Here is a 22303-nt window from a genome sequence, read left to right as displayed (position 1 = left end):
ACTTAGGCTCATCTGCTGCTTGTTCCCCATAACTGGCACACAGCAGGAATGGAATACAAATTTTGGAAAAAAACTAACTATGATAACTGCTCTATTTGGGCTATCTCTCACATCAACCACAGGGATAATACCTTTTTAGTGTATTGATCAGTTTTCTTCCTGTTGACCAAACATTCCTTCTTTCTACTCTCTGTGGGGGTTTTTCTCTCCAGTGCATAAGAAAACACTCTCTCCACAGGCTGTGCTCACAGTGCTTTCCTTCTCAGATCTCTAGGAGAAATCCCTTCTTTACCCACTTAAGATTTCGCTCATCCTTCAGTAATCCTTCAGACTTCTAGAACAAGAAGGAAGGCTCAATTTTGCCTTTCCTGAAGTCAACCAAGCATAATGAAACTGAGAAATAGAGATAGAACTCATAACAGTGGAAAACACTCATGGATGGAAGCATCACTCTTTAAGAAAGTGCCTGAGCGCTGTTAGGAAAGCTGAGCATGGGGGAAACTTGGAGAGAAAAAGCAAGATCCTGGCTCTTCATGGTTGAGTTGCAGTACAGAGAGCACTCCGTGGTGATAGCCCTTAACGATCATGAAAGGTCTCCATGAGGGAACATGATGTCCATATGCATGAGAATTCTGGGAAGATGCTGTGATACCTGTTTGGCTTCAGGTGACATCGATGATGAGGCTAAATATGGGGACAGGCCAGTGTGTTTTCTCTGTACCAGCAGATGTGGGTATGGCAAGGACAACAAGAAAAACTGGTGCTCCCCATGATCACCTGACAAGGAACAATCTACATGACACCAGACACATGGGCAATTATAAAAGTGAGTCGGGGAGAAAGAAATTAGTTGTGGGTAGAAGGAGGCATTCTCTAGGATGAGGTCAGGGGGAAACAGGAAAAATCTGCCTTCCCTGGCTCAGTTCCTGCCTTTGGGGTGAAGGAGCTGCCCTAGAAGAACTAGGCCATCTAAAGATGGGTAATCACTAGGAAAGAAATTGTGTGTGATGTGTTCAAAGATACTGTAATAAAAAGCATATAGAGGAATTGGGCTGAGAAGGCAACTAAATTCAAAGCAGAAAAGTTATGTCAAAATAACAGTATATCATCAATTAGTTCTCCATTAGACAAAACTGATCAAAGAACAGATATAGAAATTTAAGAGAAAACAGCACTTTTGAAAAAGAATAAAACCAAGATGAGACAGTTTAAGTAATAAAGAACTAAAAATAAGATCATAAGAAGAATGAGAAAAAGTTTTCTTTGGTGAAGATAGTTGGGCTTTAGCTTCTTAAGAACTGTGGAACATGTGAAGTTTATTTTGCTTTTAATTTCTGGTTTGAAATACTAGGTCCTAATAAATTATTAAAACTGCATCTTTAAATGTATGGGCTGAGCACAAAAGCAGCCCATTAAGAGCCAACAAAAGGAAAAATTACAAAAACAAAATAATAGTAAAAAATATCCAAATAGTATCAAACAGAAATTTATGTGTCGTCAGTGAGATTGACCAGAAGGCCCTGGACCCATGCAAGGTGGTATATGGAGTCCAACCCATAGAGGAGTTGCGCTTTTAGTAAAAGGCAAGATAGAGAAAGTTCTGTTGGATAGGGTAAATAAGTTGCCCTCTATTCCTAACTGTAAAGGTCTTTTAAAAAGATAATGAATTTAATAGACCAATTTTTAAACTAAGAAATTACCTTTCCTTCTATATCTTCATATTTGTGAAAGCTATATGTAGTAATTAAATGCAGTCTGCAAAATCTGAAAATGGGTTGTATACTTATGCCAATAACCAGTGGGTGCTGTAGTGTTTCTCCTGGCTCTCCTCGTCTGGGCATATACATCTAACTTAACTATACCCAGTATCAGTTACTGGCAGCTCTGAGTTCTAAACCTTACTGACAGTTGATTAGATTAAGAAGGCTCTAGCCTTGAAATGGTCTAAACCATCTAGGGATTCCCAACTTAATGGGCATTTGGGAGGTAGTAGAAATTATAGGCAATGGTTCTACTTGAAGACAGTAAACCATTAGGGGATATGTTCTCTGAAGGAAATATTTTTGTTCCCAGTCTTTCCTTATCACTCTTTCTTTGCTTCCTGGATGCCAAGAGGCAAGCAGTTCTGTTCTACCGCATGCTCCACACCATGATGCTCCACCTAACTACAGGCCTAGACATAAGGTGAACTGCCCACAGGAGCTCCCAAAACTCTTAACAAGAATAAATCCTTCCTCCCTTTTAAACTGACCTTCTTAGAAATGTTGTTAACAGTCACAGAACTCTGACACCAGCACTAGGGCCCTTGGCCTGCCTGTTACCATCACTATGGGGTCCAGCTCCTCTCTCGGCCTAGTGCAGCCTTCTCTTCCAAACAGGTCTCTCCCAGAGCATCCCCTTGCCTATAATTGATTTCTGTGATGTGCTCTGACTATAATGTGTTCCAACTTTCTCCTGATCTCACACAGAATTTCAATCTCCAAAATAATATGTTAAGAAAATTACGAGGGTGCAACATAGCCCAATGATGGTAGAAGTGAGAACTTTAGAACAGGAGCAGGTTGAGTTAAGGTCACTCATTAGGTTAGAGCTCTTAAATCTGAATCCTGGTGGCTTTGAAAGAAGAGGGAGAGCAAACAAACACATATACATGGGTTCCCTATATCTTCTCTGTGACAATCTATACTGTCCTGGGATCATGTCAATGTGAAGGCTGTCACTAGAAGAGGTCTCTACACTCAGCAACTCCAGAACAATGAGTCAAACTGAGCTTCTTTTCCTTATAAATGAATTTCCCCCAGATTGTAGTAATTAAAAAGAGTCAATACATCATTTTGAAATTGGTTCATAAAGAACCCAGGTGAAGACAATGCCATCTATGTAGACACATAGCAGACACATATTTAAGCATTAAAATATTTTAATGTGTAAGTATGCATAAATAACTGTATAGAAAGTGAACATTCTTTGCAATTTCAACTTCTACAAGTCAAATTTGGGCTATAAATTTCAAAATCTTTTTATATGCATTAAAATGTGCCTCATTTTTGTTTATACTTAGTCTTATACAACTGGAAATAAATTATTTTTTGAGATTGACATAGTTACATTGTATATGCATAAGTATTTGCCTGCATGTATATATATGTACCGTGTATGTATGGTGCCCTTGGGTGGCAGAAGAGGACACTGCATCCTTTGGAACTGGAGTTACAGATAGTTATGAGCCACCACGTAGGTGCTGAGAACCAAACCTTGGTCTTTGGCAAGAGCAGCAAAGGCTTTTTAACGACTGAACATCTCTCCAGCCCTGAGAAAATCTATGCATCATAGAATCTAACTGTCTGAATATGCTATAATTTACTTACGCACTCACTAACAGGCCCTCACTACTCTCAACTTCCATAGCATCTTCTTAGCTACATTACTGTCTTTAGTTTTCTTTTAAGCCTATGTTTTGCCTTGGTCTTACAGTTACCTTTATAGAACTGAGCTAAAAAAAATTATCTGCAGCTCTTCCTGGCTGGAAGAACAGAATCAACAATATCCTTGTAAAATGACCCCAAAGTCTCCTTTTAGTCCCTGAAAGTCTCCCCAAGTTCCACATTCCTTGACTGCATGCACCTTCCCAAATTCACACCCTGCTGAGTTCCACTTGTTCATGTGCTCCTATCACCAAAGCTCCGTTTGTTCCCTTTGCTTCAGTGCTCGTGGTTCGTCTAACCAAAGCTTCCAAGTCATTAAAAACAAATCTTTGAGATTATCTGACTGCAGTCAAAAGAACCATCATCAAGAAGACAAACACAGAAAAGACTGGCAAGGATGTGGGGGCGAAAGAGACCCCTAATTCACAGTTCGTGGGAACTCATACTAGTGCAGCCATTAGAGCTATCAGTATAGAGGCTCCTCAAAATCCTAAGAGTAGACCTACCAAATGGTCCAGCTATCTAGTTTTCCTTAGTGGTAACATCTCCCATGGCCACGGTGCATTTTCAAAGCAGAAGACAGATGCTGGGGTATGCTGTAAGCTAAACTAAAGACTATGTACAGATTGTGGCAATTTTAACATGCACTCTGTGTGAGGGAATGGCAAAGTACATTGTACTATGACATTTTTCATAGTACTCATATTTGTGGGGCCACTGCCAATGACCTCAACACAAAAGAGTTTCTATACCACAGAGAAATTCCCCCATACCAACCCTGTGCTGTTCACCCTCCCTGCACTTGGCAATCGCTGACTTTCTCTCCATTACTATACATATTTTTTTTAATTCTGAAATCACTTTATGAAGGGAATCTTTCTCAGTGCCTTAGTAAGGCTGGCTTACAGTTGTGTGTTCTCTATAATATGTTTAGAGAGCTGACAAGCAGGATCTTTCGGCATCACAACTATGTTGAGATAAACACTTCAATCAATAACTACAATTATGTTTCTGGTTTTATAGATGAAGAAATAGACTCAGAGAAATTAGATTACTTTCTCAGCATCAGAATAAATGAGTGACCAACCCAGAGTCTGAAGTCAGATTGTAAGGACCCATCAATGTTTTTAAGCTCTTGTAAATGCTCTCTGGTACATAGAGTGTAGTGAAACTTTCAGATGGATTAATAATTGGATGCAAGAATGAACTAAATGCAAGAATGAACTAAATGCCAGAAAGTTTTAGAACAAATTCTGAGTCCTTTAGAAAACCCTGCAGTTGAGAAGAACACAAAGAATTTCAGGTGAGTGAATGCAGCTATTGATTCTGGGTAAAGAACAGACAGACAGACAGACACACACACACCATACATTTGTGCATGTACTCATACACATGCGTGCACAGAGAGAAAGACAGACGCAGAGCATTCATACACATATTTTAAAAATCACTAAGTGGGTCCTCTAGATCAGACATGATACATGAGGCCAGAAAGGAGGAGAACTGAATGGGAACCAGTAGTGAAAATCTACTATAAATAAGCTTATTTGTCATAAGAATATTGTGGAGTTTGAAGCATCTCAGTGAGGAATATCTGACCATGTGCATCCTCCTTCTAGAAAATCCCTATCTCTAGGATAAAGAAGCAGTATTGACTTGTACTACCTGCTGCTCCTGACTTATGTCTGAACCTTGCCTTGCCTTGCCTTGCCCGTATTCCTGCTTACCCAAATGCAAGTTATTCCCCAGGATATCAGATTGAGTGGATGGTTCCTGCTATGGTCTGAGTCTGGATTATCCCCACTAAAATGCACTGTGGCTCACTCTCCAATGACTGCCTTATGTTTCATACAGCTGAGATCATCACACCCATCGTGTGGTCATTTTACCATTATGGATACAATATCTAACCTTTTCATAAATTCACAGTCAGATCCATTTTAAATTTAATTCTGCATCAAGATAAATAAAAGAAATCCTGTTTTCTTTGACAAGTGATAGTAAACAAAATAATCAATCTGGTCTCTAGAAAGCTCCCACCGGACATGTTTCATGTTTGAGAACGACTATCAGTCAATTGGCAGTGATGTAAGCAGCTTGTTCTCTAAGGCATTTAGTAAACCCTTGCCCATTGTAAAAGTGCTAATCAAGCCCCTGCTATTTCTGTATTTCTCTTTCATTTTTAGTAAAGAGGGACTACAGTCTAGTATTAGATATACAATTACATTAACATGATTATCCAAAGAGAGGCCTTGAGTCCATAGGAGAGTTGTCTAGCTAAATAAAACACAAACTGAAGGTTGTCATCTGAGAATAAAATTAAGAAAAATCTAATTTATATAATCTAATAAAACTTAATGGATTAACTGAATTGTCCTTTTTTTAGAAGCATCGACCATTAGATGACTACATGTCAATGAGACCTCAGACTCAGTGATTTGAAAATATACTGTTATTTTAATACTGAAAGGTGAATAGCCTAGCCTTCCTGAGGAAGATGGGGAGACAGGAGATGATGATAATTGTGAGTAGTCTTAGTCAAAAGCAACTAGGCACTTACAGCTTTGCAGAAACAGCAAGGGCATCTAGTCAACAGCAAGAGAATTTTCTGATCTACCTAGCAAGGTGTTTTAGTTAGACTTTCTATTGTTGTAAAGAGACACCATGGCCCTGGCAACTCTTATAAAGAAAACATTGAATTCGAACGGCTCATTTAGAGTTTCAGAGGTTCAGTCCATTACCATGATGGTAGGGAGCATGACTGTATGCAGGCAGATGTGGTGTCAGAGAAACAGCTGAGAGTCCTACATCTTGCAGGCAACAGGAAGTTGTCTATAACACCAAGCAAAGCTTAAGCAAAGAGACGTCAAAGCCACCCCCACAGTGACACATTTCCTTGAACAAGGCCATTCCTACTCCAACAACGCCATGCCTACTCCAACCAAGCCATATTTCTAAATAGTGTAGCTCCCTTTGGGGCTATTTTATTTCAAATCACCATTCTACTCTCTGACCCCCAAAGGCTTTTAGCCATATCATAATGCAAAATGCATTCATCTCAACTTCTCCATAGTCTATAACAATATCAAACTTGCTTCAAAGTTCAAAGTCTCTTCAGAGATTCATGGCAATTGCTTAACTGTAATCCCCTAAAAATTAAAATCAAAAAGCAGATCAAGATTACTTCCAGGAGTTCTTTGTTGAACAACAAACACAGTGACCCAGGAGGCTAAAATATTATTGTCTGATGTGACTTAACACCACTTCAGATCCTAGTTGAAAATTGACCAAGACATTACAAATTTACAAAGGAAAGCAAGTTTAATGACAAATGTTCTTGATGAAGCAGATCAAAATGGCCTTTTGGAATTCTAATGAAATATTTTTGATTAGATATAATTCATTTGTTAGGATATAAGCCCATGTAAAATGAACTATATCATTCTTTCCAAAAATATTTTTTAAACTTGTGCAACTACAAACTGTGGCTTTTCAGAACCCTGAAGATTTTTTTATATATTATACCAAATATAATTAGCTACCTTTTAAAAAAATAATGTAGCTAATTCACAAGATAAAAACTTGTTTTAACAAGTTTTTTTTTTTTTTTTTTTTTTTTGGTTTTTTGAGACAGGGTTTCCCTGTGGCTTTGGAGCCTGTCCTGGAACTAGCTCTGTAGACCAGGCTGGTCTCGAACTCACAGAGATCTGCCTGCCTCTGCCTCCCAAGTGCTGGGATTAAAGGCGTGCGCCACCATCGCCCGGCTTTAACAAGTTTTAAGAAATACATTGGGTAAGTCTGTGGTACTTTAAGTCTATATACAATTGGTGAAATGAGAAGACAAAGCTGGAAATATTTTCTTTCTTAGCAAAACAAATACTTTGCAAACTGTCGTGTGAAACCATGGTTTCACTAGCATGAAACAGTCTATCAAGGATGAGCAACAACATTGCACATGTACAGGCTTTTGTCAAAGACAAAGAAAACAACAGCAATTTTTGTCTGGATTCTTTGGGCTCCCTTTCCTTATTCTGATACATCCTCCAGATGAGAAATGTTGGTTGGGTCAGACCTAATATGAGAAACTGAGAATATCAATAAGACAAGCACTGAGAAGGAAGTCTACTTCTGGTGGGTTTGAATGCATAAACTACTTTTTAAGAGCAAGCACTCCTCTTTGTGAAGGCTTAGGTTCAACTCCTGTTTGATTCAGTAGCATCATTTACCAGCCAAGTGACCTCAAGCAGGCCAACTGTACAAAGGCAACTCATCTCATCTGGGAAATGAGGTGAGAATGTTGGCAGCTCATCCTTAACTGCTCCTAGAGGGAAACAGCTCACTGAGTAAAGCCCTCGTTAGCATGGTACCTGGCCCACAAGGAGCACACAGGAGTTAGAAGATAGGACTTAGGTCGTTGGTAGGTCATACCATCAAGGAAAGGGAGGTAGTGAGAACCCTCAGGAAGCCCAAGAGGAATTGATTGTTTACAGGCTAGGATAAAAGTAGAAGCAAATGCCCCTGGGTATGTGATGTGTTCTCTAAAACCCCAAGGTAATAGGGTTGGGGGCAAAGCTGCAGTAAGCATTTCTAGATATTCAGACATAAATGTTAACTGTAACAGTACATCTGGAATCTGTTTTCTTTTGTTGGTTCAATATCGATTTAAACTTCCTACATTACCAGGGGTTCACTGGGGACTTGCTCACTCATTTAATTCCCTGGACATAGAGACGTGGATACCTCTTTCTGTCTAATCATCTGCACTTGTGTGAAAGCATTCCTCTTATTTTGTAATGCATTTGTAAGGCAAACACTGGGGAGAAGGGAAGCTCTCTAGGCTCACGTGACAGTGTAGGCAACCCTTCTTAGTGGGGCTGAAGGGCTCTTTCTAACACTCGCTGAGATGAAGGTCTTCTCTTTGTCCCAACACGGTACCAAACCTCACCACTGCAGTCCACATTCCTAGGACATGTGTTGATGCCTATGTGTAAATCAAGTATAAACCCAACCTACAGAAAAATAGACAGTCTCTAAAGAGTAACTACTGGGAAAGTGTCTCTTTAAAAGTATTTAGTGGGCAGTACTGCTGGTTTAGTTTCAGAAGCAATCATGCTGGTTTAGTTTAGGAAAGAGTGTTGCTTGTTTAGTAGCACTGAGTATAAACTGTGGCCACACTCTCTCCTCACCATCTCCCACCTGTTAATGCCCACTGAGTTTCTTGCACAGGAGATATAAAAAGAGATGAATGAAAGTCCTACCCATGATTGGCTATCTGTGGAAGGTGAAAAGGCAAATCACCCAGGTGGTAATTCCATGGACACAATGAAACTAACATGTTGGTGGTAGATCCAGAAGATTCTCCTGTCGGGGAGAAAAATGCTTTTATACCCAGCTCATATAACACAGGACAATCTGATCTAGCCATGGCTTGTAAAGAGAAACCTCAAAACATCCACAGAAACTGTAGTAATTCCACAACACCTCCAGAGTAACACTCTTCTTTTTATATGAAGAAGGAAAGAATTGAGGTGGAAAGACACAGAGAAAAGGAAAGAATTATAAAAGGGACAGGGTAAATGAGGAGGTAAGTAGAGAAGAAACCAAAAAAATGAAGTGTTCCATTTGTCTGTTTAATCATCACTCACTGCACCTTTAGCAAAGCTGGGTGATCCTATTCTCAGAAATATGAGATGTGGGCTTTCCCCTCTGTATGCTGTGATTGCCATTGATAAATAAAGGAACTGCTTTTGGCCTAAAGCAGAGCTATAAGGAAACAGAGCTAGGTAGGGAAAACTAAGATGAATGCCAGGAGAAAGGAGGCAGAGTCAGAGAGAAGCATGTAGCCCCCACTGGAGACAGATGCTGGACAGAACTTTGCCGGTAAGCCACTGCCACGTGATGATACACAGATTAATGGAGATGGGTTAAATTAGTATATAAGGGTTAGCCAATAAGAAGCTAGATCTAATGGGCCAAGCAGTGATTTAAATAATATTGTTTCTGTGTGATTATTTCAGTGCTCTGAGCAGCCGGAGACCAACAAGTGGCCCCTCCCTCTACAAGTTCCAGGGAGAATAAAGGAAGATTGTACACACTGATTTTAGCTGTCTGAAGTCCTGAGTTAGTAATCTAAACCAAGTTCTATAGGGAGTTTCAGAAATTAAACAAAAGCCATTTAGCTAACTGCCCTAGAAATCTACTTTCTCTCATAACAAATTCATTAAATGTCAAATTTAAATAGTTTATGTCAAAACTCAAAGTGTATTGAGATAATGTACTCAGAATGATACTGAGAATTAATGGGAAAAATAGACTACAACACAAAACATTCACACTTGGTCTCTTAGCTTTTCTGCCTCTATATTTTGTATCAGTGTAAGCAAAGAGTAAATTACCTAGAATCCTATTCGTTTCCACTTTAAATTTTATAAAGATTCTGAAAAGCCCCAGACTTGTTCTAGCAGCAAGAGTCCATCCTTAAGGGTAAACCATGGTCAACTGACGTCCTCACTACAGTGTCACTTCCTTTTCTCCCACCATCATTCTTGGATCCCCTCACAGTTCATTCTAGAAATACAATGGTTTTAGCCAGTGGGTCCTCCAGACAAATCCATTCCTGGTGGGTCAGGGACGACACATCTGCCTGATGGAGAACATCCTTGGATAAGTGCCTGCAGAGCTGTGTTCCTCTTCATGCCTTGAGAACACAGGCAAGAGACGTGATCCTGATTGCTTTATCAAGTATGTTTTTATGTCTTGGAACCTTAGGCAGCAAGTGTACAATCAACATAGGAGGCACTGAGAGAGCAGAAGAAGAAATGCTGGGGCTGGAGAGTTAGCCCAGTGGCTAAGAGCACTCAACCCTTGAAACAGAGCTCACAAATCAATCTTTCTGGGACACCTCCCCAAACCTTCCACCCCTAATACTTTTCCCTTCTTTCAAACTACTTTTCTATATCATAGATACACGTCTGTATATTGTCCGTTTTAATCTGCATGCTAATGGGGATAATCAATAAGGCTCATCTCCTAAAAATGACACCTGACATACTCAAATTTCTTATAGTGATGAGATTCTGTGCTTAAATCTATCTAGAAACAGATTGTAATGGATGATTTTGCGTACTTGATTTTGAATGGGTCTTCCCCTTTAAACCTACTGTCACTGTGCAATTAAACTCAATTACTCATTCTTATGCAGGGGCAAGCATGTGATTCCCTCAACAGAAAATGGACTGGGTTTTGGTTAATTATATTTTCACTTATTGTGGCGTCGGCATGTATATGTATGGGCATACATATACCATGGATTGATGGTACAAGACCCAAGACAGCTTACTGGAATGTTTTCTCCTTCCACTCTGGTCCCAGGAATTCAACTCAAGTTACCAAGATGGGTAGCAAGCACCTTCACCCACTTCTGCAAACCAGGTTTTACAACAAAATATTACTTGGCTGATACTATATTTTTAATCTCAAAGATGAAAGAAAGCCAAGGATCATTTAATTGAACAAGGTAACAGCTAAGGCTTAAAGAAACTAGAAAAGGGTTTGATTTTAGGTACTTATACAAAAATGTGATACAGTCTTAGCAGATAAGTATATTTTAAAGTTAAATCCAGAATTTACAGAATAAATAAGGAACTTCAAAAATATTTCCTTGTAAATTTTTAAAAAAAGGGAAACATTTGTTTTCAGTTGTACTCTCAACTAGAATCAAATTAATTTCAATTGTGTGTTACATTAGCATATATAAAAACTAGCATTTAAGTGCTGGCAAGCTGGCTCCCCACCTAAAGGCACTTATTCCTTATCCTGAGAACCTGAGTTGTATCCATGGAACACTCTGAGCAGAAGGAAAGAGTCAACTCTGGCAAGGTGTCCTCTGATCCACAAGCTCCAAGCAAGCTATGCCACGCACCCCAAATATGTGTGTATGCATATAAACACAATGGAATAAATAACATGCAACAAAACTTTGAAAATTCGCCATTAATACTAATATGCATTTTCCCATCAAAGCCAATCTTTGCATTTAAAATTCAACAAGAAAAACAATGTTTCTTGTTTCCTGAAGTTCGGGAGTACAGCAATTCAAATTTGCATATATCTCAAAGCCATTTTCAAGAGAGCTTAGATTTAGCTAATCGGTCAACAGATGAAGACCCCTGAGAATGGCGAGGCATTCTTAGAGTTTGCATTGAGGTGTTAAAGTTAGTTTTCCTTGTGTTTCCTAAGGAAGAGATACCACACAAGTGAGAGCCTCCAGTTTGTTGGTTCATGTAAAATCTTCAAGTGTTTACAAGACAGATTATAACAGCAGGAATGGTTACTTGGCAAACAGCTTCAAGGCTAAATTCGGTAAGAAGGACAAATTCCAGAGGAGCTCATTGACGCCCATGCGGGTTTGCTCTCACACTCCAGATGCCCATCTCAGGATAGAACAGCTCTAAACCTCCGCGGCCTCTCCACAAACCCACTCACTTTGGGATGGCTGGGGTAGCATCTGGGCTGGAGCAACCCAAGGCAGCCCCAGAACAAAGATGTACTGGTGACGGACGTGGTAAGATTTGATTATGGGTACTATTCAAACTCAGCAGCTGCAGATGAATAGGGTTGCATGGTTTGAATGAACAGAAAACATGCAATTGTTCCTTCTGCATGGATGGGAGTCAGAGACACATTTAGGGTTTATGGGAGGGGCATTTTCAAACTCGTCATGCTCTTTTATTTTCTTTTTTAGTTAAAAGGGATATGCTTACTTTCTCAGCCATAATAGCAACTGCCAGCACGAGAGTCAACAAACTCATGGGAGACAAAACACTCTTTCCTGAACTGCTCCTAGGGAGCTTCGGGGCTTCCTGACCACATAATGTCACAGAATTATTTGTAAGGCTTCTTTAAAAGGGTGACAGGGTTGAGACACAAACTTCACATGGTAAGAGCCGCCTCTAGAGGGTTCAAAATGAGCTGCAAGGCTTGGGGAGTGGTGGTGGTTTCTGGCCATTAGCATCACCAATCAAAGCCAGCTTGACTTTTTATGGGAATCAACAAAGCGATTGATGATACATGCTCTGTTGGCTCAAGCCACCCTGCCTGGCTTCTCCGTGTTACAGTCACACTGAGACAAAAGTTCACTTTAATTAGCTGAGATTGGGATACTTCATTATTTTTATATATCCTGGGGGTAAAAGGTACCATAAAGGTACCTTGTGTATGGTCCAAAGGTCTCCAAAGATGTTTTCATTACTTCATGCTCAGATAAAGCAATTACTGTCAGCTCACAATTAACCTTGTTCCCCAAGGAAGCACCAATATAAAACCTACAAATCCTAGATAGGCTATATGGGTCTTTCCCTCTACTTTGGTTGTAGCAGGAGAGAAAGTTGGGGAGGAGGGACATGTTGCGGGAGGTCCTCCCACTCCTCCAGCCTATCACCGCTGAGGTACCAGCCCATTGGGGCGTGGTTTCTCTCCCTTTAAAAAAGCGGCCACTTCCCTCTCCTCTCTCTCTTCACTTCCTGCTCCGCCTGGGACTAGACTCCTTTCCTGGTTGCGTAGAGGGCTGTTGCCTGGGACAGTGATCTGTAAGTTTTTTCCCCTTTAAATAAATACCACCCTAATAATCATAACCCCGAATTGGTGTGGCATTGTTTGTGACTTACGCCTTCAGGGACAGAGAGAGAGAGAGAAAGAGACAGCAAGAGAGGGAGAGAACATGGACCAAGAAACGCTCTGGCCAAGAAACTTTTCAGAACAGTCTGGGCAAATGTCATCTAATTCACCACCCTGCTTTTGTGTTCTTTGCCTACGACATGTAGCACAGAAATATGGCTTTCCCAGTAACCAACTGATGAAGAGAAAGTGTGACACAGAGGGAGCTGGTATACAGCAGTACGGACAACTCTGCAAGGCTGGCAGTCACCCTGTAAGCAAGTAACAGAGCCAAGGGCACCTCTGGAAACCCTAGAGGGTTCAAAGCCTAGCCTCTGCACCTTCCACTTTAGGAGGCTCAGATCAGGCCAGTGCTCCCCTCCATGAAATAGTATTGGGATAGTTTGCTCAGTGAGGTACTGTGCTAGCCAAAATAGTAAAAGCTCTTGCTTTAAATACTATCCTTCATCACTTGACCTGTTAAGCATCTTTTACTACAGACAGACGGACGGACAGTCGGACGGACGGTCGGACGGACACCGACAGATGGACGGACGGACAGATGGACAGACAGACAGACAGACAGACAGACAGATAGATAGACAGACAGATAGATAGATATCATGCAAAACATTTAAATAAGATTTGAGAGGTTTGCTGGACAGTTTCCATCTGAGCACTCACGCACTTAGAACTCAGAAGGAAAGGAGAACGAGAAGGTTTATTAGTGGATTCTGAGGTTCTTCTGTCCTTGTGTTATTCTCAAGAGCACACACAGGGCTACTTCATCCATGAAAACAAAATTCAGCACACAGAAATGGTCAACTCTGCACTAAGAACATGGAAGTCGCTGCCAACACTAACTCGGCCAATATGAAAAAGAGCCAAAAGTAGGATTTAACGAACTTTCTGAGTCCTCTCGTGCTGAATTTGGACACAGTCGATGTGTTAGCCATGACCTTGGAAGTTCCGTTAGTTCTTGCCAGAATCACAGAGCAAACAAAGGGTCTCAAACTGAGCTACGTAAGGTAGTTTTAACTTGCTCTCACAATCTGAGATACACAAAACGTCCCTCATTCTTCCAGCTACACATACGTTCTAAGTCTATGGTGGCGCTGTACTCATGGGGCCTGTAAAGAAACATGGTTTGTATGCAGACAATGGAAAATTAAGAGACTTGTGAAGGGAGCTGAGCGATGGAGGGAAGCTAACTAAAAACAGAATCAATGGAGCCAGACAGACCCAAACACCGAGCAGCATTATCTAAGTAATACCAACGAATGGCGCAGTTGGGTGAGAGAAGTGCTAGCTAATGTTGATTTCCTCTTAACTCCAAATTGCTAAATCAACTGACCCAGTGGATACTTATTTTAATTTTAGGCTACTCAAGAAAAAATGTTTGGGACTGAACCATGTAGTGTGTATGTTTGTGCAAGCACGTGTGCACATAAGATTACAAGTGCAAATCACCACGCCCCATTTGGTTTTTGTTTTTCTTTTATTTTTTTTTAACAGGGGTACAGGGGTGAGTGCAAGCCTCGTGTTTACATGGCAAATAGTTCACCAACTGATATATCTCAGGCCCCATACGCTGAAGTCTTAATTCCCCAGAATCTCAGAACATGACAGTAGGCGAGGGTAAATGCAGCCACTGGAGAGTTCTGGTTGACATCATGGATTTCCGAATAAGGAGAGGGAATCAAAACCTAGACTGGCACAGCGGGGAGAGAATGTAACGGTGTAAAGAGAGCCTTCTTGAAGCCAAAGAGACAGGCGTCAAAAGAAACCAACTCTAGGATTCCGTGACCTCAGACATCCAGTCTCCAGCACCACAAGGGAATAAAATGTCTGTAGCGCTGGCAGCTTAGAAAGCAAACGTAGAAATCCTGGGCCAATATAAAGCTCAGTCACACGAGCCCTTGAGATCCTAGGTTCCGTTCCTAGTACATGAGCCCACAATGTCTTGGGTTCTCATCCTAGTACCAGGTAATGGAAGAGCGCATCTATGCAAAGCCCTCATTTTTAACTTTTGTGTGTTTGTGTGTGTGTGTGTGTGTGTGTGTGTGTGTGTGTGTGTGTTTGAGAGAGAGTTCTTAGTAGTGTGTAGCAGCCTTGGCTATCCTAGAACTCACTCTGTAGACCAGGCTGGCCTCAAACTCACAGAGATCCCCCTGTCTCTGCCTCCCAAATGCGATGACTAAAGGCATGCACCAATACCGCCCGACAGTCCTCATTTCTACATGCCAGATCTGAAGTAGGACCCACACCGCTTCTGCGCTAAGTATATCCTGCATCATACTCACAACCCCGACAGGAAAGGCCAGCACGGCCAGCGTCCAGTCCCGGAGGGAGATGAGCTTCCTAAGCTGTCGCTCTTGCTCCTGGTTCCCGCTGTCTCTGGTCAGGAGAGTGGAGAGATCGGTCAGCACACAGATGCCGAAGAAGACCGCCTGGATAACCTGAAAGGAGACAACCACCCAGTCTGGTCAGCAAGAGCTGCAGAGACTGAAGCTCCGGCACAAAGGCAGCTGTGTGTCTGCGCTGTGACGCATGAAGAGAGCATGTCCAGAGCCTCATTACGAAGCTCACCCAGACAATGAAAATCAGAGGTTTTTGTTGTTTTGTTGAATACTTGCCAGAACAGCATATTCACTATTTGAAAGCTCACATACGTAGTCTGTTTATACTCTCTAAAGAAGGAGCACAAGCTAATAAGAAGCTCAGTGTGGAGAGCCCATCTCTGTGCATCACTGGGAATCTTCTGCTACAGGAGTGATAGAAATCTGGTCATAAAGAAATCAACCGATCCACTCTGACATGGAGTAACCTTCCATTGTGAACGCCGAATGGTTCTTATATTTTTAGTACTGATGAAATCAAACCTTTCCCAAGTGCCATAGAGATGCTGTGACCACTGTCTCTATACAGTTTCTGGTATTACAAACCAACTACAAATGGAATTCTTTACAACAGTCTGACTTTCCCTGGGCCGAGGCACGGTGAGAACCCTGCAATGGTGCAAACCAATAGTGCCAACCTCCTGAAGTAGGGCCAAAGTTGGGGATGCTGAGTGCAGGCAGCATACCAGGGTGTAGACAAATGGGATTACAGGACAGAAAATATATTCCCTGGGGTCAGATCGTATCTACTTACCACCAAAGAAATGGTAGATTCAGAAGTTTCCTGACTTCTTCGAGCAGAAATAATTTACTGAGGACTTATTTTAAAGGATACAATACTCCTTGTTTTGTAGAACCAAACAAATACTTTCGAAGGAAAAGAACATTTCCACATTGGCAGTGGGAAGAGTCCGTGGAAGTTCTGTGCATGGCTCCTCACTGGGCACAAAACAACATCTGGTTCCAGCTGTGGGTTCACCCTGTAGCACACATGTTGTTAGAAGCGTAGGTTCTGGGGCTTCCCCCAAACCCTGCTATCACTAGTCGACCATGGCCATGCTCCAGTTTTCCTCTTAATTTAAGTTGGTTTTAGCTTCCATGGCTTAGACTCTATTGTCGTTTTATAAATAGCCAGAGCGGGAGATGCCGAGATTGCTACAAGTGTGAAGAACACAGAAGTGGGGACAAACAGCATCATGTTCTTGTAATCAGAGATAAATGACTCAGAGAACAATTCCCTACTTAGGAAATTTCTCATCTTATATTGTAAGATTTAAGATGTTTGAACCTCTCTGGAAGCCCTAGCGGGGTGTGACACATCAGAGACCACACCAGGGAATGATTTTCCCCATGACTGTTAGTCAGCATCCAGTGCCCTGTGGGACCAATTCCTAGGAGAATTCAAATTACAGCCACAATGAGATAGCATTTCTCATCGAAACCATGATACAAGTATGTCTGACTCAACCAGAGCTTACAGTGGGAACACGGTTTGGACAAACATTGTGTAGAATAGACAACACCTAGTCCTATGCACTCTTGCCATGGGGACCGGACCAGGAAAGACATGTCCTGAAGCAATGAATCTCAATCTATGGGTTGTGACCCTTTGGGGGTGAAATAAGCTTTACACAAGGGTCATCTAAGAGAACTGGAAACACACAGATATTTACATCACCATTCATAATAGTAGCAAGGTTACAGTTATGAAGTAGCAGAGAAAGCAGTTTTATGGTTGGGTATCACACAAGGTGAGGAACCATATTAAAGAGCCACAGCATTAGGAAGGTAGAGACCCACTGCCCTACAGAAACCTTGCTCCGAGTCAGTACACACACTGGGGAAAGTCGATTTCAGCCTTTATTGTTTTACCAGAGATGGAGTCATCTACATGTCTTTTTAATATCAGGCTGAATAAATTGTGCCAGATTTACACACCAGAATTCACATCTCATAACAAAAACTTTCCAATCTCGACAACAAAATATTAAACTAAAAACAGAAACAAGAAACAGCATATTTTGACACTATTAAAATAAATTGTGAGAAATGCAAATATCAGGATACATGCACAGGCAGTAAAACAGGAGGAAACACATGGGGATTAATAACACTGAACTCGGGCTGGAGACGGTGTGGTATTGCCACAAGCTGTGCTTACAGAGGACCTGAGTTCAGCGTCCACCGAGAGACTCCCAACTGCCTGCTATGTCAGTTCCAGAGGGTTCTTTTGGTCTCTGTGGGCACACACATGTGGTGCACACCCACAAAGATGCACACAAATATGTAAGGCTAAATATTAACCCTGAACTCAGATGCCTCCGGAAAAGAAGAGAGTATGAGAGGAATATCAAAGCTCCATGTGTGTTGACATCATTCCATTTCCCAACATTGATTACTGAGTATATTGACATGGTATTATTTTTTTTACTGTATTTCAGTACATATTTTTAGTATCCTATGCTGATCTTTCAATTCTTTGCTTTTCACTCAAGACTCCCCTAGTTTTTAGGGCAGGAGAATTATGGCAGGTTTGGGTGAGCTCAAGAAGTTTAGCACTTCACCATATGAAAATACCTACAGGATCGCTTTTCTCCAGGCAAAGAAAATGGAAATTTGACTCAGTGCCAATGAAGCATAAGTATCTGGAAGTCACTTGCTTTATATAGCTCAAGAAACAAGGAAATTCACCTTGTAGGTATGGACAAGGAAAAAGATCTAGTTTAAACTTCCATCATAGTTTCCTAGTACACATGAATTCGCTACTATTCTGCCCTTTAAGACTCTAGGATATAGTTAATGGCACTCTCTGGGCCTTCAATTGATGAGCCAATATAAAATGTTTGGTATTTTCCTATAAGTGTATCAGTCATTTTTTACATACAGATGTGAAGACTTTCATAACTATTAGTTATACAGATTAAGCATACCTTACTCAAAAATCCATAGGATCCAGAATGGGAAAACCCTGAGTGTCAACATGGCACCATGTTGACTTCATCTGATGGGCTAATGTCAAAATGCAAGTCTGTAGCATCCCCATGGGGAAGAGACCCTCTAAAAACCTTCATGTGAGATATATAACTATGTTTTAAGAACCAATCAAGAATACTGTATTTTTAAAAAGCCTTCCAGCAGCTGACCACCCCCACTCAGAAGAGATGGACCCACCCCTCACCATGGGTGTGGGAGAGATGGCCCCTATAGCATTGAATCTAGGAGAGCTGGTTCTGTCCCTCTGAGGGGGCAGTCCCAGTGGCCAAGACTAACCAGCTCAGCTACCACCCAGTCCTATATATACCCCAGGTCTTGGTTTGGCACACCCTAACATCTACCCCATGTATGACCTGCTGGAGTGCAGGAAGGGACTGGTCCTGCAAACTGATAGCCACAGGATCTCCATGACTTGGGACAACAGTAGCATGTCTGAGAGGAGTTGCAGTGAGGATTCAGTGAGAATGGTGTGCCAGAGGCCTTGAACCAGACCAACGACTCACTGCAATGAACATTTTGACAGTAGGGTGGTTAACAAAAGGGTCTACTGGGTGACACACGGCAGCTCTCCATGTCACTAGGATGAGTGAAAGAGTTGTTGGAAAAATGGAGGAGCAAGTTTTTTTTTGCTTGTTTGTTTGCTTTATTTAGTTTTTGATGAATTGGGGAAGCATGCTGATGGGGTGAGGAGTGGATATAGAGGGCCTGGGAAGTGAGTAGGATTGGGGTACATGATGTGAAATCTCTAAAGAATTATGCTAAAAAAACAATATTTTAAAAAAAGATTATAAAGAACACAACAACAAAAATTACCTTCCAGCTAAATGTACAAGGCACATTTAAAAATGGATTTTCTGTTAGACCTTAGTCCCATCCTCAGGTCATGGTACTATATACATATTGTATATATACAAACACTGCAAAAACTTGAAAAAAAACTCCACAACATTCATAGCTCCAAGCATTTTTTTTAATAAGGCATATTCAACCTGCATCACATAAAAACTGATACCAATGAACATGAGGCCAGGTAAAGGATTTTTATGCAAATAGATGACTTGGAAAGAGAATACTTTTATGAAGCTATAAAAGGAAACAAAAGAGATGTGGAAAACCAGAAATTCATTCTAGAAGAGAAGAAAACGGAAAGAATTTCTAAAAACAGATATGCAATAGTATGTGGTAGCTGGTATCACAACTTGACAGAGACAGAAAACCTAGGAGACAAGTCTCTGGGCATGACTGTGAGGGAGTGTCTAAATTAGGTTCATTGAGGTTGGAGACTCACACTAAATGTAGGTGCCACCATACAATGGGCTGGTGGCCTAGACTGAACAAAATGGAGAGTGTGGGTTGGCACCAGTGTTGCGTGTTCTCTCTCTCTCTCTCTCTCTCTCTCTCTCTCTCTCTCTCTCTCTATCTCACACACACACACACACACACAAAACTTCTTCTCTTAAGCTGTCTCTGTCAGACACTTTGTCACCAGGAATGACAACAGTAATTAATACATATTCTAAACAACAGTTTGCAGAACAGTGTATCCTCACCTTCAGCAATGCGTCACCTAACACACTGTCCCCTCACAAGTATTTGGTGGCTTCCCTGTGCCTCCCTGTCATCTTCTCAGTTGCCCCTCTCCAGCTTACATACAGTGACCTCAACCTCACCAGAACGGCTATGAGCACCTCCCCAAGTAAGAGCTCACAGTGAGGAGAGGGTGGTAATACAAAACTGTTCCTGATGTCTAAACTTAAGGAGGAGAAGGAGGAAGAACTTGCAGGAGCTGCTGCTGTTTCTTTAACACACAGACTGGGAATATACATTGATGGTAACATACTGTGGGACAATGGTCTTGTACTCTGTAAAGATTTGTCACTTGTATTGGTTTAAGAAAACACTGATTGGTCAGTAGGCCGGCAGGAAGCATAGGTGGGGTGACCAGAACAGGAGAATTCTGGAAAGAAGAAAGGCTCAGTCTACAGTCATCACCCAGATACAGAGAAAGCAAGATTGAGAATGCCTCACTGATAAAGGTACCAAGTCACGTGGCTAACACAGACAAGAATTATGGGTTAATGAAAGATGTAAAAGTTAGTTAATAAGAATCCTAAGCTAATAGGCCAACTACTTTATAATTAATGTAGGCCTCTGTGTGTTATACTAGAACTGCATGGAAGAGGGCAGGACAGAAACCTCTGTCAACAAATGGTGCCAATATGGACAACTATATCTGCATAAAAACTGAGAGAACTTGGAAAATAATTCACAAACAAACAGAGTTAAGCACATCTTATTGATAGCAATATTTTCTCAGATGGGCTCTGTTTGCAGAGAGAGGCTTCCTGACTCAGCTTTAGCTGCAAAAATCTTGCAGCTCTTTTAAATACCACACCATAAAACACTTAAATGGTGTTTATGAACTATTGACAGCATGCTTCTTGGTGGTGGCAGAGACCTTGAAACTCCATAGAGTTGTGGCAATAAACATGGTTCCTGCCAGTACCTCCACCATAAAGCTAGACTCTCAGAAAGCTAAGAATGGGATAAATCCAGTCATCAAAGCCACAGCTTTAATGATAGCCATATAGCTTAGCAAATTAAAGACTCATGTCAGAAAAAGAGAAATATATAGTAAAGATAGATTCAGACAAAAAAAAACTATAAATGGTTTACAGAGTGTTTAAAATATATGTAGGCTTGGAAAAGAAAAAGGATAAAGTCTTTTAAAAAAAAAAGAAAGACATTAGGTGGGTGTGGTATCACACACCTTTAATCCCAACACTTGGGAAGCAGAAGCAGGCAGATCTCTGTGAGTTCAAGGACAGCCTGGTCTACAGAGTGAGTTCCAGGACAGCCAAACATACACAGAGAAACCCTGTTTCAAAACACCAAAAATTAATATTAAAAATAAAAGAAATTAGAGTCTAAAATAAAGCTACATAAAGATGGAAAATACACATCAAATCTGTATATTGTATATTATTGTGTTGTCTTTGAATTGTTTGATGGCTGAGGAAGGAACAACAGCCACTAAAAGACATTTGATTATAAATGCTGCTGGATATAATTTGAAAATGTGTTGACTTCAAAATTTAAATCAAAAGATATGTTACATTGGAGAAGAGGTTTAGTTTTTGTTTCCACAGGAAATGAGGGGCTGTGGATTCATTCTAGATTAAGAAAAATCAGGTTTCATCAAGAACAAGCTCCTGAAAAAAATCTCCAATAGGAGTGAATGATCCTATCATTTCATTTCTGAAATGATCCAACATTTCAGAGGACCTCTGTTGGAGTTTCCTCTGACTTCTACATTCAGAACAGTCTCAAGACTGTTGGCAGAGATGATCAAAGCTCACAGAATATTCCAGTCAGACCTTGACAATAATCTTAAATTTTCTTTAGGTGTCCCTAAGATTGTCAACACCCCTAATTAGCAGGAAATAGCCTAGAAAACTATGCCCACATTGCCCCCAAATGGATTATGGATGTTTTTGTTTAGAGTGTTGGTTAAAAGTTGTTATGAATAATGGTCTGGAAAAGAATCTATCTAAACAATGGAGATTAGATTTAGAGTTCTTGTGTTGAAAAGAAAAAGAAAGGGAACGTGCTGTAGAACAATGGTCTTATACCCTGTAAAGATTTGTCACTTGTATTGGTTTAATAAAATGCGGATTGGCCAGTAGCCTTGCAGGAAATATAGGCGGGGTGATAAGAATAGAAGAATTCTGGGAAGAGGAAAGGCTCAGCCTGCAGTTGTCACCCAGACACAGAGGAAGCAAGATGAGAATGCCTCACTGATAAAAGGCATTAAGCCACATGGCTAACACA

The 22303-nt window shown here is 40.9% G+C and overlaps 1 protein-coding gene across 2 annotated transcripts in view; it reads right to left on the bottom strand.

The window, feature by feature from the left end:
* The window catches only part of Aig1 (androgen induced 1), a 227443-nt gene that overhangs the window by 168815 nt on the left and 36325 nt on the right, over window positions 1-22303 (bottom strand). For both annotated transcript variants that reach the window (XM_041680412.1, XM_041680413.1), the window contains exon 2: window positions 15383-15538. In XM_041680412.1, coding sequence (XP_041536346.1) covers window positions 15383-15538 — 156 coding nt within the window. The remainder of the gene's footprint in view (window positions 1-15382; window positions 15539-22303) is intronic.

The sequence above is a fragment of the Microtus oregoni genome, unplaced genomic scaffold (assembly GCF_018167655.1).
Source record: "Microtus oregoni isolate MIOR12 unplaced genomic scaffold, Mior012 000033F_ref0000390, whole genome shotgun sequence".
Classification (NCBI taxonomy): domain Eukaryota; kingdom Metazoa; phylum Chordata; class Mammalia; order Rodentia; family Cricetidae; genus Microtus; species Microtus oregoni.
This window is presented reverse-complemented; position numbering and strand designations above follow the sequence as displayed.